The 17100-nt window shown below is 43.5% G+C and overlaps 1 protein-coding gene across 1 annotated transcript; it reads right to left on the reverse strand.

Annotated features, from left to right (window-relative positions):
- Positions 1 to 224: 224 nt before the first annotated feature.
- TMEM252 (transmembrane protein 252) lies at positions 225 to 4526 on the reverse strand. The gene is made up of 2 exons (XM_027549416.1): positions 4205 to 4526; positions 225 to 1159 (listed from the first exon to the last, which is right to left on the reverse strand). Exons 1-2 carry the CDS (start codon positions 4480 to 4482, stop codon positions 922 to 924), a joined length of 516 nt encoding a protein of 171 aa, XP_027405217.1. The 5' UTR covers positions 4483 to 4526; the 3' UTR covers positions 225 to 921.
- Between the last annotated feature and the right edge of the window lie 12574 nt (positions 4527 to 17100).

Consider the following 17100-nt stretch of genomic DNA (forward strand, 5'->3'; position numbering starts at 1 on the left):
GTTTTGAGACACAAAGAACTGTCTGTTAATAATTAAGGTACTACATTATAGTCTCCTTTCTTTCAAATCCTAGAGATTTACAGGGGGATTCACTGAAATATATGGGTATTTTAAAGCTTTTCAAGATTTATGTCTTCTGTATTAATACAACCTATGGCTAGCACATTCTTTTTTTCCCCTGAATCCTGTGTATTATGAATTTTTGAATATTCTCTTTATTCAACTTGAGTGTCTAAGAAATCTTCTTATATATGCTTGTAAAACCATCCCGTTCTTAAAATACTTATTTAAGATTTTGTGCTTGAACCATTTTGAAAGTAAGTATTGAAGTCACTTTCCTTTCACATAGAAATAAAATATACATACTTAAAGTCATACAAAGTAACATTCATGGGTTCCAGGGGCAAATCTCTTACAATGTGTGAATTACCATGCCACTGGCGTACGGTAAATGAGGATAACTATGAAACCAGCCAGCAGAACCCACAACTTAAACGATAATGACCGTTGGTGGCCAGCTTGCCTTTTCCCTTTGTGAGTATTTGTGATGCAGTCCAAGAAGGTGCATGGTGTCCAAACAGCATCTCTTTCTCCCTGCAGCCGGTCAGGAGATGGGAGAAGTGTTGGGGAAGAGCAGAAAGGCTGTCTGTGGAGCAGAGCTCTCACAACAAAACCTTTGCAGTCCAAAAGCTTCCTGGGTTGGGGTGGCTGCGAACCCTTTGAAATGCTTGCCTGCTGCCCCACCCTGCCCTTGCAGGCCAAGCACATACGCGGAATTGCACTGGCCTCACATGGTCCCACTGCGAGCTCTCGTGTGGGGTCACTGGTGTAGCTTCTCCTCCCACAGTCCCTGCCTGTGTTTATTATTAGCAGCTGCCTCCCGTGAGGGTACGTCGTGAGGGCTGGCGCACTTCCCCTGCTTCAGCACTCCTGGCTTCGCCTCTGAGCATCCTGCCACGGCCTTGCTGCCGCCACCCTCTCTGCCACAGACTCGTCATAGGGTGGTGGGGCCTCTGGGTGGGCCCCATCTTCATCCTGAAATTCAAGGCCCATCTCTGTGTACGGAGGTGGAGGAGCATCCGAGGTCTCTTGCTCTGTGTGACAGGCTCGCTTGTCAGCAGCAGGACTCTCTTCGTAAGCTGGAGGGTAAAAACCTGGTCTGGGGGACAAAATGCCACAGACATTCGCATGTTATTTAAGTAGGTCGTGCCAAGGAGGCATATGTCCGCCTCTCCCAAATCCCACTGTGTGAAGCTAAACTGTTAGAAAACATTGATTCTGAAACAGATGTTCTTCCTCCCTGACATCCCAGGTTTTTTTTTTTTTTTTTTTTTAATGTGCTGCTCTTCCAGCAAAACCCTCTTTATCAGCCATGGGATGTATGCCTCTATAGTCATACTTTCCCCAGTGGGTTATTCCACATTATCCCCTCTCTCTTACTCATTGGAACCCAGAAATTTCAGTGGGAGATCCTTAGCAGGGGTATGGGACAGGCCTTGACTCTGGAATGTCTCTCTAACCAGTTATTTAGTTCATTCACTTCCTTGTCCCCATTCACACACATCGTCTTCTAGTCAGCTGTACTCATGGTCTCAGAGCCTCACAGCCAACAAATAATGAATGAAAACCAGCTCCATGAAGATTCCTGAACAATATCAGATGCTTCTCTTCCCTATTATTCAAATTTCAAGTATTTTCGCCCTGCCCCATTTCCATGCACACACACAAAATACTGATTTCTCAACTATTCGAACTGACAACTTTATGTAGATTTCAGTAGCAGCCCTTTCCATGCCAACAGGCCGATGGCTAAAGGAGCCTTTCATGCAGGAGTTGATGTACTCATCAGTAATCTTGCCCAACATTGCTAATTGCTAAATCCTCTGGCTTCTCCATCATGAATGGGATAGGGGGTGGCACAGATGTGAAGAAGAGTGAGGGTGAGCTTGATTGGGCTGTGTGATTATAGAGTGAACCCTTCCAGAGCCTGCAGGGAGTGTTTGTGGTGTGTAACCACAACAGAACAAGGACTGCCATTTGCAGCCACAGCTCCGTTCCAAACGTTACCAGGCCCAAAGCCAAGGAACTGAAGGAGCCATCTACTGTACAGCATAAATCTCAGCCTTCACTCAGAATAGCCAAGGCCGTGTCATGGGGCACATGCATAAAAGCATTGAAGACACCAAAGTGAGACACCAATCCCTGGACTGATTTGAGAGGCTCCAGGATGACTGCCGCCTGCCCCACATCCCTTCTCCCAACCCCCGCCCTCCCCTCACCACTTCACAGTCCCAGTGTCCTGAGTTCCACCTTTGCAGACCCCTTTGCTTTGAAGTCTCATTCTAGGTACCCCTTTCAAATGAAGATACTTCTGAGAAGTATGACTTACCATTTACTGACCCCCTAGCCATGCTAAGTGGGCTGGGCATCTAGAGACGCACTGGAAAGAGGCAGTAAGATGAGGGTGTTGTGACACCATCGTTTAGTGTTTCAGGACAATAGTATGCATGTGCTTAAAAATTTAAGCTACATCCTTAAGGCAATTGGTTACTCTTATCAAGACTCACATTCTGGAGGCAATCATATAACATTTATACCAAAGGAAAAAAAAGAAAACATCACTCTAGAAGCATCTTCTGCAGTCACTTCACCTTTAATTTTTTTTTACCAAATCCAAAGACTTTGCAGTTAGTGTAATAACATTGGAAATAGATTTGGGTCATTGTAGTTAGTATCTTATTAGTAAAAAATATAGTATCATGTATCATAGCATCATGTCAAAAATCAATTGTCATGGCTAATCACTCATATTCAAAATACATGGAGTAGCTAAAATATTTTAGACAAAGAGGACAAAGAATTTATGGAGTCTCGCTTCCCTGGTGGCTCAGATGGTAAAGAATCTGCCTTTAATGAGACAGACCTGGATTCAGACCCTGGGTCAGGAAGATCCCCCGGAGGAGGGCATGGCAATCCACTCCAGTATTCTTGCCTGGAGAATTCCATGGACAGAGGACCCTGGCAGGCTAGAGTCCATGAGATGGCAAAGAGTCAGACACAACTGAAATGACTTAGCATGCACGCATGCAGCCTGTCTGTATCTTAAGAATGATGCCTGGGGTTTTATCCCTAATGATTCTGTGTTTAGCCAAAAATTAGGAGATTTTTGGTTGTCTGATACTAATTTTAGGTAAGGTTAATCAAAATTATTTTTTTGTTATCAAGTATAAGTGAAGTCGCTCAGTTGTGTCCGGTTCTTTGCAACCCCATGGACTGTAGTCTACCAGGCTCTTCTATCTATGGGATTTTCCAGGCAAGAATATTGGAGTGGGTTGCCATTTCCTTCTCCAGGAGATCTTCCCAACCCAGGGATTGAACCTGGGTCTCCCGCATTGTAGGCAGATGCTTTACTGTCTGAGTCACCAGGGAAGTACCACTTTAGCTATTTTAAGTGTACAGTTTAATGGCATTAAATACATTCACATTGTTTTATAACCATCACCATTATTCATCTTCAGAACTTTTCCACCATCCTGAACTCAAACTCTGTACTCATTCAACAGTAACTCTTCATTCCCTCCTTCCCTTGGTAACTGGTAATCACTGTTCTACATTTAATCTATGAAATTTGACTGCTCTAGGTACCTCATATAAGTGGAATCACATAGTATTTGTTTTGGGGGCCTATTTCTGGCCAGTTTCACTTAATATAATGTCTTTAAGGTTCATTCATGTTACAGCTGCATCAGTATTTCCTTTCTCTTCAAAGATGAATAATATTCCATCTTTTGTATGTACTGTATTTTGTTTATCCATTCATCCACTAGATGGATATATGGGTTGTTTCCACCTTTTCACAAACATGAAGAATGCTCCTGTGAACACTGATATACAAGTATCTGTTCAAAGCCCTGTTTTCACTTCTTTTGTCTGTATACCCAGAAGTAGAATTGCTAGATCAAATGGTGATTCTAGGTTTAACGTTTTGAGGCTCCTTCATACCATTTTCCAGAGCAGCTACACTATTTTACATTCCCACCAGCAGTGCACAAGCATTCCAATTTCTCCACATCCTTGCTAACCCCATGGGACTTGTAAGTTGCTCCCCAGTAAACTTTTAATCCCCAGATTAAAAGTCATTGACCTTTTCCAGAACTCAGCCACACCACAGCCCTCCCCAGTCCTCAGGCTTCTGAGCACATACCTGTCCACTGTGGCCAGGGGCAGGGCCCCCTGAGCATGGTACTGTCCAAGCACACGGTTGAAAACCCCTTTGCTTTCACTGGCCTGGTGGTAGGTGCTCCAGAAAATTCCACCCAGAAGGATCACAAACCCCAGAGGCAGAAGCAAATAGGCCAGGGTCAAGTTCCCCTGGCAGTTGAACAGGGAGGCTGAGGAAATGAAGAAGGCCCCCAGGCAGATCATCAGGAAGCCCGTCAGGAGGGCAAAGACACAGAGAACTAGACAGGTTCTGTTCTGCATCCCTGATCCTTTGGAACCCAGGTCCCTGACCCTGCCACCCCCCTTCTTCCCCTGCTCAGAGAGAATGCTCTCATTAGCCAGCTCACAGCTTTATATGCTCTGGACCAACTGGCCTTTGGACAATTAAATGAAGCAGGCTCTTAGAAGCTATTCATTAACCATTGAAAGTAACTCTAATATCCTTGGATGATTAACCTAAAAACACAGCCTTGTGTCCTGCAGGAATGGGTGTCCTGCAGGCACAGCTGTCTTGTTCTTCTGAGCTGGATGGGACCCTAGGCTGACCCCAGTTATTTGAAAGAAAGTCTCTCATCCTTTGATTAAAAATGTCTCTTGATCTCCAGGGCAGGTGATTCCAAATGAATGCTAGAGAAATTAGCTTTCCTTGCTGAACTACTTTCTTTGTGGTTTGGCAGGTAGTCCTTTCCTAATTGCTTCTTCCTTTTTCTATCCTAAAAAGATATTTTTAAAGGCTTTTATCATATTTGTCTTGCTTCTCTCAATAAATCTCTCTTTATTGACCTCACAATATGATGTTGGAAAGATTCCAAAAAAAAAAAAGCCCAGGGGTGAACTCCCTGATTCAAAGAGGGGTGTCAGCAGGAGAGGGAAGAGAGTGCTGGCAAGGATTGTAATAGACAGAGCTTCAGGAATGCGAGGGAATTTCTGAGGGTGGTTGTCAGTGGTAGTGATCTGGTGACTTCTGCTTTGATTCTGTGTCTTTCCCATTTTGGGGGCCCAAATGTTGAAACCCTAGGTCATTTTTATTTAATATATAGGTGTTAGATAAAATTATTTTGCTTACTGTTCAGCTATCGGCCACCATACTTTCCTCATTGGAAATATTTAAACCAGATCTCACCCTTCCTCCTCTCAAAAAGGCCACTGATATTTGATAAAAGTCCCCTAAACATTTGTAGCATGTTTCCACCTCCATGCAAAACAGCTCCGTATAAGAAGTGCTGCCTGTTCAATCCTTACTCCCCGCCCCGCCTCCACTATGTATCTTAGGGTTTCACAGAGTGCACTAACGTATTAAAGGCTCTGAAAAGTCCTGCATTTTTTTCTCTCATAAAATAAATATTAAATGAAATTTGTTTTAGTAGATGCTACTAAGGGACTTCCCAGGTGGCACAAGTGGTAAAGAATCTGCCTGCCAATGCAGGAGATCTAGGTTCGAACCCTGGGTTGGGAAGATCCCCTGGAGAAGGAAATAGCAACCCACTCCAGTATTCTTGCCTGGAGAATCCTATGGACAGAGGAGCCCGGTGGGCTGCAGTCCATGGGGTCTCAAAGAGTCGGATATGACTGAAGTGACTTAGCACAGCACAGATGCTACTAAAAATCATTCCCTCCCTCTCCCCTGTACCATTGCTCTATGAACCATTGCCTTAAAAATCTTTCCAGAACCAGTCTTCTGTTTTCTGTCTAGAATTTGTTTCTTCTGTCTTGTCTGTCTGTGGTTTGGATGGTGGTGGTGGCAGTTTAATCACCAAGTCGTGTCTGGCCCTCGTGACCCCATGGACTGTAGTCCTATGCCAGATCTGGTTGAGGCTGTGATTCCTTTCTTTTTAACTTGGTGCTCTGGCATATCCCTGGGCTTCCCTGTAGCTCAGTTGGTAAATAATCCACCTGCAATGCAGGAGACCCTGGTTTGATTCCTGGGTTGGGAAGATCCACTGGAGAAGGGATAGGCTACCCACTCCAGTATTCTTGGGTTTCCTTTGTGGTTCAGCTGGTAATGAATCTGTCTGCAATGCAGGAGACCTGGGTTATATCCCTGGATTGGGAAGATCCCCTAGAGAAGAGAAAGACAACCCACTTCAGTATTCTGACCTGGAGAATATAGTCTATGGGGTTGCAAAGAGTCAGACCTGACTGAGCAACTTTCACTTTCACTTGGCATATTCCTGCCAAAACTCCTTCCCAGGGTGACTCTGGGTCACTTTTGTCCAAACAGATTCTCTTCAGTTCCTCTTTGATATTCCTCTACTCCACTACTGCATTATTATTATTTTCCATTACTTTCCCAATGAAAACAGTTCTTTGTGCAATGCCCTAGTGGAAGTTCCATGGATACCCTTTAGCCTCATACCCACTATCTCCTCAGCTCTACCTTCATTTGTGGGCTAGGGGAGAGATAGAGGTTCCTGGATAAAAAATGATACACAGTCCGTCCTCATTTCATCTCCTAACCTCTATCTCTGTTAGCTTCAATCCTTGTCCTCAGCTAACTTTCATCTTCTGGTCTTGATTTTATCCTTATAATCTTAAAGCAACTCCTCCCTCTTTTTCCAATTTTTTGTTATATTCAAAATTGTAATCAAATATATGTTTGTTTCTACTATCTAACATTGCCAATATAGTCATTATTAGCATAGAGAATGTTGTCCACCTCTCAAGGTGCAATTCTTGAGCACTTTCAGTTAAACTTACAGAGGAATTCTTAGATCCAATTGGTCTTGAGCTTGACAGATTTCTAATATGACCCCCAAAGATCCCTCCCTCCTGGGATCCATGTCCTCTTGAGTGTGGGCTGGACATAATGACCTGATTCCAACCAAGAGAATATGGCAAAGGTGATGGGATGGCCCTTCTGAGTTAGGTTACAAAAGACAGTGACATCTCTCTTGCTAGCAGACTCTCTCTATTGCCCTTGTGGCTTGTACTCTTTGAGGAAGAAAGTCGCTATATTGGAGAGGGCCGTATGAGAAGGCAGCTTCTGGCTGACAGTCAGTGAAGAGCTGAGGCCTTGAGTTACCCCAGCCAGGGAGGAACTGCAGCCTGCAAATGACATGAAAGACTTGCTCAGTTGAGCAGGGAGGTGACGAGACCCTAAGCAACACTTTGATTGAGAGACCTTGAAGCCAAGGACCCGGCTAAGTCATGGCCAAATTCCAGACCCACAGAAACTGTGAGATGATTAAGCATGTGTTGTTTTAAGCTGCTAAGTTTTGGGGCAACTTGTTAGGCAGCAGTAGGCAATGAACTACAGTAGGTAAACAGTTTGTTAGGACTTGGAGACCAGAGGAGACGATCAGAGTTAAATGTTTACCCAGTGTGGAGCACATAACAAGCGCCCTATCAAAGTCAGCTACAGTCACCCTCACTATGACTGTTACTACCATCACTGCTGTAATTCCAAAAAGCTGGAAAAGACCCAATATTTTCAACTAAAAGTTCTGCACTAGGAGCAGAGTCCCAAGAACAGGTAAATGGCAGTGCTTCCGAGCTATAATCAGGTATTAGAGTAAGGAGTGGAGAAGGCAATGGCACCCCACTCCAGTACTCTTGCCTGGAAAATCCCATGGACAGAGGAGCCTGGTAGGCTGCAGTCCATGGGGTCGCTAAGAGTCAGACCTCACTGAGCGACTTCACTTTCACTTTTCACTTTCATGCATTGGAGAAGGAAATGGAACCCACTCCAGTGTTCTTGCCTGGAGAATCCCAGGGATGGCAGAGCCTGGTGGGCTGCCGTCTCTGGGGTTGCACAGAGTCGGACACAACAGAAGTGACTTAGCAGCAGCAGCAGCAGCAGCAGAGTAAGGAGGGATTGCCTTCTCTTTGAGAACTTCCCACCCACAGGGTTGGGCTTCTTTGTTTCAAACCAAAACCTGAGGATGAATCAGACTGGGCATTATGAAAAGTCAGGCCTAGTTCTTGTGGTCACATGAATATTTGAGCAAGGACATTTTCTCCTCCAGTTCCAATAAAGGTTAACTAGTGCCTTCTAGTTTATCAGATAGTTCCTATCTCTCCCAAATCCTTTAAGGAGGTGTTTGTCATTTCAGAGCAGTGTATTTTGTTGTGGTGGTTGGTTTTTGGCTTGTTTTGGTGAGAAACTGAATAGGAAAGAGCAAGATTCAGCAAGATTCAGGAAGGGTGGAAGGTCTTAGTTATTTTGCATAAAATTTATATAAATTAAAGAGTGAGTTCCTGGACTCAGAGTACTTGAGTTTATTGAGGATGAGGTGGAGGCCCAAGGAGAAAGTATGAGAGAATCTGTAGTATATGAAGAGAATAGATTAGAAAAAAACGAAAAAACCAACATAGAAATATGAAGTATTTCTGAGAACTGTGTATCTCCTTCATAGTACTTGAGACATACTAGTTAAGGATTTATGTTGAAGCTATTTGCGCATATTATGTTTATTATAATTAAATATATAAATTATTAAATAATTACTTATTTTAGATATTCTGCCTAGTTCTGAACTGCACACATCACTGTTTTATGAGCGTCTCCTTGGATAACTAAAAAGTGACCATGGATACATAAAACCAGTGATTTGTAGTTTTAAACAATCCTAAGTGCTGTGGTTTCGCTCTTCTCTGGGCTGTGGTATGCCCTCTTTCCTCATAATCACTCACAGTGGAAACATTTTTGAAAAGTGAAAAATGAAAGTAGATGTGTGCTTGCTTCTGTGACAATGAAGTGGCACAAACACCGAGAGAAAGCCTCCTGGTCTGCGTCAGCCTCGAAGGGGTGGACAGCCCAGCAGAAGAACGGTTGTGATGATAGGAAAAAAAGCAGACCAAATCCTCCGAACCGGGAAAAAAACGAAAAAAATCCAATAAAGAGTCCAACACCAGAAACATCCCCTGAAAAAGCCAACTTTGGGAGACCCGTGGGCCTCTGGCTGGGCTTCCCTGGGCTCAGCCCTGTCTTCTGGGCCTGTCTTCACTCCCAGGGCATCTTTCCTGTGCTTGCCCACCTTGCCACCTGCCCAGCACTGAGTGCGAGAGGAAGGGGCCAGTGATACTCCTTTTAAGGCAGAGAATCTACAGGGCAAGAGATGTGTGACTCACCTAAGTTCATATAGTGAGCATGGGATTGATGAGAAAATGCATACTCCAGGAGGGGTATGGACAGAGACCCACCCTCTGTAAACGAATGTTCTGGGACCCAGTGGAAGCCAAGACCCGACACCCATCCTGATTCCCACCCCCTCCACAAGAGATTCACCTAAACAGTGATGTCTTCCTTCCTTCCTTCTAGCTAGTTTATTTATCATTATCATTCATTAAAATTCACCAATTAGCAGCAGTGCCTGACCTGAGAGCAGGCAGTGCTGTGTTATTTGGTTGACAGCCAAACTAGTTTAAAACATAATCACACTTGCAACATTCTGTTCCTTTTTGAGCACGGCTGACCCACCAGCGCTGTTCTGAACATCGAGTGCAGCTGAGTTCCGAGTGCTGTCCTTCCTTCTACGTCAGAGCCCTGGAAACCTCACCCTTCTTTCAAACTCTCCCGTGTAAGAGGCCTTGGAACTTCAAACAGCCCTCTGCATTCCAGTCTTCGTTTCCTGGACACGTGGGCCAGCACCCTTCCCTTGAAAGCAGGCAAAGCATGTTGCTCTGGATGAGAAGTGGACGGGGACTTTGGAAGGAAGCTAATGGTGTGTAGAAGTTGTTGTATAGGAGGGGCACGGGGCCAAGAGCTGGGGCAGAGTGGCCAGATTTCCTAAAGTCACTTGGGTTTAGGAAGTGAAGTTCTATGGCTGGTTAGGAAGGTGAGTTGTCCGTGTGGCGAGCGATGTCACCCGGTCTGGTTTCACGGTGGTTATTACTGAATGATCTCTGGATTAGCCTTTCACACTTGTGGGTTCACTGCGCACTGGCCACTTCCTCCTCCTGCTCCTTGTTTTCTTTGCTTTTGATCCTTTCCCCCCAGCCTCACTCTTTCCCCGCTCACTCACTCAGGAAGATTTAAATGAAGGCATGAAAGGTTGGCAGAAGACAAACTGCAGCAAATGGGTGGCATTGCAGGGTAAGGAGGTATGAGACCAGCACACTAGACTCGGACTCCCTCTGGAGTGAACCTAGTGAGTCTCCAGGGCAGAGGACTCTGAGCAATGCAGAACAGGGTGAGACTCTGAGCAATGCCAGAACAGGGCAGAGAACTCAGCAATGCAGAACAGGGTGAGGCCCAGGATGCACTCGACCAGAGCATACAACTTCTGAGGCCACCAAAAAACTTAGTAATCAAGATAAATCAAACTTTCAAACAATGTTTAAAAAAATCAAATTAGCAAATATGGTTTATGGGCTGCTCCCTCTGTAAGTAAAGGTTTGGTGAGGAAATTAGGTTCTATTTGTGGATCAAACAAGACAAATTCTGTTCTAAAGAGAGCTTAACTTTAATTTAATCCAGAAACAAGCCAGAAGAGATTTCATTTCTTTATGGATCCTTGGAAAACTGAACAGGGACCATACTTCTGTGGCCAGTTTGGATGGGAGCAGAAGCCTCAAGCCAGGGTAGCTTTGACTGCCTAAATTATATCAGTTAGTGTGATGGCCAGTGACTTGTAAATATGAAGTGTGTTCTGTGTCCCACCTCATGAAATTTTCTTTAATATTGATGTTCTATTTCCCACCTCCCTGGTTTTTAATACTCTTGGATAACTTAAATGATAGTGTGATTATATGATCCTCAAAGATTTGATAAGAACACACCCATAAAACCACTAGTTCTAAGATATTTTTTTCCCTTTTTTATATCTTGTAGTTTTTTTTTAATTGAATGTCAGATGTTATATATATGACAGTAGAAACTAAGAGAAGAACATTTATACTGTACCTCAAAATGGAATACCTCCTTGTGTGCTCGCCTATCAGTGGAATGGATCAACTGAGTCTAGTCAAGATGTGAGCTGAGTTTGGATTTTATTGTCACTATGGTTCCCTTCAGCACACTGATGCTGCTGCTGCTAAATCGCTTCAGTCGTGTCGGACTCTGTGTGACCCCATAGATGGCAGCCCCCCAGGCTCCCCTGAATCTAGGATTCTCCAGGCAAGAACACTGGAGTGGGTTGCCATTTCCTTCTCCAATGCATGAAGGTGAAAAGTGAAAGTGAAGTCGCTCAGTTGTGTCTGACTCTTCGAAACCCCATGGACTGCAGACTACCAGGCTCCTCCACCCATGGGATTTTCCAGGCAAGAGTACTGGAGTGGGCTGCCATTGCCTTCTCCCCTTCAGCACACTGCTGCTGCTGCTAAGTCGCTTCAGTTGTGTCCGACTCTGTGCAACCCCATAGATGGCAGCCCACCAGGCTTCCCCGTTCCTGGGATTCTCCAGCACACTACTATTCTCCAATTCCTGTGTTAACTGGTGCTTGGATTGAGGGTTGGTTTGCTTGAGGGCTTTTGTTTTTTCAATGTTCCTCCTCTGCTCTCAACTTTAGAGCTTCACTGTGTGCCCTCAAGGAGTCTTCACACTCGCCCATTCCTTCAGCACTAGGGTGCTGTTGCCTGCGACTTGTGCTTGCTAGCTGGATGGTGGGGTCAGAGGCTTTCTTTGTTATCCTGTCCATCTTAGTCTTAGGTAGGCTCTGTGGTCCTGGGTCTTGGGGGTGAAGGCTTTTGCAGTGGTCCCACCCTTTGTTCAATATGGTATGTGTGTGCTCAATTGTGTCCGACTCTTTGTGACCCCATGGACTGTAGCCCACCAGGCTCTTCTGTCCATGGGATTCTCCAGACAAGAACACTGGAGTGGGTTGTCATGCCCTCCTCCAAGGGATCTTCCCGACTCAAGGATTAAACCCATGTCTCATGTGTCTCCAACATTAGTTTCCTCTCAAGATCTGGCCTCAGGATGGCTTCCTGACCCTCCTCTAGAGGTAGAGGGTTTTTTCTTTTCACTGACCCCAGCTACATGGGGTCACCTCTGTTCTGGCGGTGGGGTGGGGCAAGGGATGGTTGCTGCCCTTCTCTCTCCAAGCTGCCGTTTAACAAAGTTTAGGTGGCATTTTGACATTCATGCAGCAGCTTTGGCGATGGTCCACAGAAGAGAACCTAGAAAAGTAGGTGCGACCTCCCTTTCACCTGCCCCTCCCATTGCTTCTGTTCTCTCAAGTCAGCCCACATTTGACATTAAACAGTTCACTAAAACGTTAACTGGATTCTTTATACTGGCTTACGTGACACTCCACATCTCTTCTTCCTGGGCTGTATCACAGGTTAGCCAGACTTCATGCCCAGCTTCCTTTGGGGGTTCCTGCCCTTCCTTTGATTTCACGCTCTTTCCCCTCTAACTTCAGCTCTTCAATGGATTCAAGAAAAGTTATTATTTGCAGGTTTTCAGACATTTTCTTGGAGGGAGAGTGAGAACAAAGGTTTTCCCAGCTATCTACATTCTAGGCAGAAGCAGAACATTTTCGGCACAGTGTTTTTAAGTGGGTCAACTGTGATTACTCTTTCAAGCTTTCGTAGGGATTAGTATAGGGCTATCTCCTTTTCTTGAATCAATTTTTATAATGGACACTTTCCTAGGAAACACATTGACCCCATGGACTGCATCCCACCAGACTGCTCTGTCCATGGGATTCTCCAGGAAAGAGTACTGGAGTGGGTAGCTATGCCCCCCTCCAGGGGATCTTCCCCACACCACAGGCAGATTCCTTACCATCTGAGCCACCAGGGAAGCCCAATATCTATATATAGTTTAAAATTACATCACTCATAATTTTAAAGTCTCCTCTGATTCTGTAGGCATGTCACCATTCCAATCCTTTACCATTGTTGTTTGTGTCTTTACACTTTCTCCTTGATGAGACAAGTCAAAGCATTTTACTAGTCTTTTTTCAAAGCTACTTATTCACGTACTGATCTTTCCCAAGAGCCAACACATTTGGTTTTAGGTCTTTTCAAAAAGGACTCTGTCTTGCTTTGTCAGTTATTTTTTTCTTTTTAAAATTTTTATTGGAGTATAGCTGCTTTGTTTTGTAAGTTCTATATGTCACAATTTTCTGCTGTTATCAAAAGATCTTTATTGTACTTTAAAAGCATTCTTTGTCATTCTTTTATCTTCAGTAAATTAGGCCTTTACTTTTTTATTATTTATCTTAGTTTTATATTTCATCAGTTGCTGCTCTTTAGAATATGCTCTTTAGTCTTTTTTTTAATTGTATTTTATTTAACTTTACAATATTGTATTGGTTTTGCCATATATCAAAATGAATCTGCCACAGGTATACATGTGTTCCCCATCCTGAACCCTTCTCCCTCCTCCCTCCCCATACTATCCCTCTGGGTCGTCCCAGTGCACCAGCCCCAAGCATCCAGTATCATACATCGAACCTGGACTGGCGACTCATTTCATATATGATATTATACGTATTTCAATGCCATTCTCCCAAATCACCCACCCTCTCCCTGTCCCACAGAGTCCAAAAGACTGTTCTATACATCAGTGTCTCTTTTGTTGTCTCATATACAGGGTTATTGTTACCATCTTTCTAAATTCCATATATATGCATTAGTATACTGTATTGGTGTTTTTCTTTCTGGCTTACTTCACTCTGTATAATAGGCTCCAGTTTTCTGTCACTTTTTGTAGTGTTTTCCATCGAACGCTTAGATGATTTATTTACCATCTTTATTGCTTTCTAATAAGTATAATTAAGGCTATACATTTTTTCTTGTATGTCACTTTGGCCTTAGTCCCACAAGTTTTTATGTACCATGATCATATTGTCCCTCATTTCCAAATAACAAGTAATTTAATCTAACATAAAAATGAGCAAAATATGTAAACATATAAATGATAGACAAATAAATGAAAAACATAAATAATGAAAAAAATGTTCAACCTTACTTATAATAAGAAAAAGTAAAATATAATTTCTCACCTGTTTGGTAAGTCTCAAAGTTAGACAACACATTCTGTTGATAAGGCTTGGGAAAAGACATTCTCATATGTTACTGGTGGGAACACAAAATCTAACAAAATTACATTTGTATTTTTCTTCTAACCCAGAAATCACGCTTCTGGAAATTCATTCCAAAGATACTCTGGCAAAAACTCAAAAGTTTAAATGCTTGGATCTGCTCATTACAGCAGTACTGTTTGTAATTACATAAGACTGGAACCACCCAATTGACTATGAATAATGGTTAGGTAAAAAAACTAAGGTACATCCACATAACACGATGTTATACAATTGTAAAGGAATGAGTATCTTTATGTTATTATAGAATGTTATCCAGGATATTTTAATAAGATAAAAAGTCAAAGTAAGTAACAGAGTTTAGAGTATAAAAAGATAGTCAAAGTAAACAATAGAGTTTAGAGTATTAAAAAAGGAGCGGTTGATACCATGATGGTAGATACATGCCATTATAAATTTCTCTAAACCCGTAGTATGTACAACACCAAGACTGAATCCAAATATAAGTTGGGCTGTAGATGATAATAATCTATCACTATAGGTTCAGCAGTTGTGAGGTCTGATAATGGAGGAGGCTCTGTTGTGAGGGCAGCAAGGGACATACATGGGAAATCTCTTCCCTTCAATCTCATTGTGAACCTAAAATTGTTCTAAAAAATAAAGTCTATTAAATAAATAAAGTCATTTTAATAAAAGAACAGGATAAAACTATATATGCAAAAATGCCTATATATTTTAAAAAAGAAACACTCAAAGTATCAAACAAAATTAATTTTTTAAAATGTTTACCTTTAGGCAGAGGGAGGTAACAGCGTAGGAGGGATAAGATTGGAAGATAGACTGGTCTGAATGTGCCTTTTAAAAACAGTTTTGAAGGTTTCCAAGTGGCTCAGTGGTAAGAATCTGCCTGCAATGCAGGAGACACAGGTTCGGTCCCTGGGTCAGGAAGGTCCCCTGGCAAAAGAAATGGCAACCCGCTCCAGTATTCTTGCCTGGAAAATCCCATGGACAGAGGAGGCTGGTGTGCTACAGTCCATGGGGTTGCGAAGAGTCTGACATGACTTAGCAATTAAACAACAGCAACCAGGAGAAAATCAGTCTAGTCCCACATATTCACATCTGATGTTATTTACAGGAAGATCATACACATTTAAAACATTAGTAGGAAAGTCCCTTCTGGAAGTGCTAACAACTTTCTAAGCAATATAAGTCATCAAGAATAAAAGCAGATTTGGCTTCATAAAAACGTAAAACATCTGCACATTTGGAAAACACCTTAAACAGACTATTAATGCAAATTAATGAAAGATACTGAGAAAAAAATAAAAATAGTTTTGACATTGGAACTATCTACATGCTTTACATAATTAAAATAAAATTAAAACTAAAAGACAGGGAAATCCCCAAATACTTATTTCAACTAGCCCAAGATGGGACAACCTGAAACCCAAAGTTTCAAAAACTGAAATGAATTGAAACAAACAAATTACATAAAAACCCTTGAGTTAATGTTTCTTCAGCTCTGAAAAATAATCTTCTCTGACTTTGAATGCCCTTCCATCTACTGCCTTTGTTCCTTCCATTACAAAACTCTCTAGACAGATGTAGTAGCTTCTGGAAATTCTTTATATCTTTGTCCTGTTTTGAAAGAGTTCCTCAGCTGAATGTTGCAGCTCGTTAAAATAATATTCATCTGTGCCCATGTCTGGCCAGGCCACTCCAGATGGCTGTTTTCTTGCCCTCTGTACATCCCCTGCCCGACCAGTGCCTGTTTCACCTACGCCCTACTCACAGGACTGAACTGCCTACCTGCCCCAGGCCCCAGCTGATGGTTGTTCTTATCAAAGAGGCAGTGAGGGGTGGCCCCCTCTGCTGGTCTCCTTGGTAACTAATGAGCCCACCTGACTTCAGTTCCCCTATCTTTGGTGATTTCTATCCCTGCCCTGGAGTGAAAAAGGTCTCCATGTCCTACCCGCCCTTAGCCGCACACAGTGAGGTGCTGCTCCGGGACTTTGCTGCAGACAAGTGAGTGCCCCCATCCATTAAACAATGCCTCTGTTGCTGACTCCAGGTGCTTTCTTAAAGCCGTGAAGCTGGGCGAGTGTAGGCCTTGGAGGCCTTCCAGATGCAGCCCAACAGGTCGTGTGGATATTCAGTCCAGTGTTAAGTATGGTGATTGTACGTTCAATAAGCCAGAAGTCTGGTTATTTCTCTCACCAGCCTGCTTTTCTATCTTATGGCTGCAGTAATCATTATAGTGAATGAAAGCTCTGATCAAAGAGCCAGCTTCTAGGGTGTGCAGAATAGAATATTGCCTCTGTACAGGTATATTATCCTGCTGTGGGAGTCTCTTCAGCAGCTGAGGTCCAGGAACCTCTTTTATCGGAAGCATCTTGTGGTTTCCTGTCGCCTCTTTCTACTCCAGTTCTTGTTGTATGAATATAGTCATCAAGTTCCTCCCTGTTTCTCCATCCAGAATCAGCTCTTCTGATGGAAGACCACCCAGGTTCACTGGTTGAAGCAGTTGTTGTTTTTTTTTTTTAAAGAATTGATTAACTTACTTACGGCTGCACTAGGTCTTTGTTGCTCCATGCAGGCTTTTCCTGCTGCTGCTGCTAAGTCGCTTCAGTCGTGTCCGACTCTGTGCGACCCCATAGACGGCGGCCCACCAGGCTCCCCCGTCCCTCGGATTCTCCAGGCAAGAACACTGGAGTGGGTTGCCATTTCCTTCTCCAATGCATGAAAGTGAAAAGTGAAAGTGAAGTCGCTCGTCGAGTCCGACTCTTCGCGACCGCATGGTCTGCAACCTACCAGGCTCCTCCGTCCATGGGATTTTCCAGGCAAGAGTACTGGAGTGGGGTGCCATCGCTTTCTCCAGGCTTATTCCTAGCTGGGGCTCACGCTTTGTTCCAGTGTGTGGGTTTCTCATTGCAGTGGCCTCTCCTTG

Source organism: Bos indicus x Bos taurus, chromosome 8 (genome assembly GCF_003369695.1).
Source record: "Bos indicus x Bos taurus breed Angus x Brahman F1 hybrid chromosome 8, Bos_hybrid_MaternalHap_v2.0, whole genome shotgun sequence".
Lineage (NCBI taxonomy): Eukaryota > Metazoa > Chordata > Mammalia > Artiodactyla > Bovidae > Bos > Bos indicus x Bos taurus.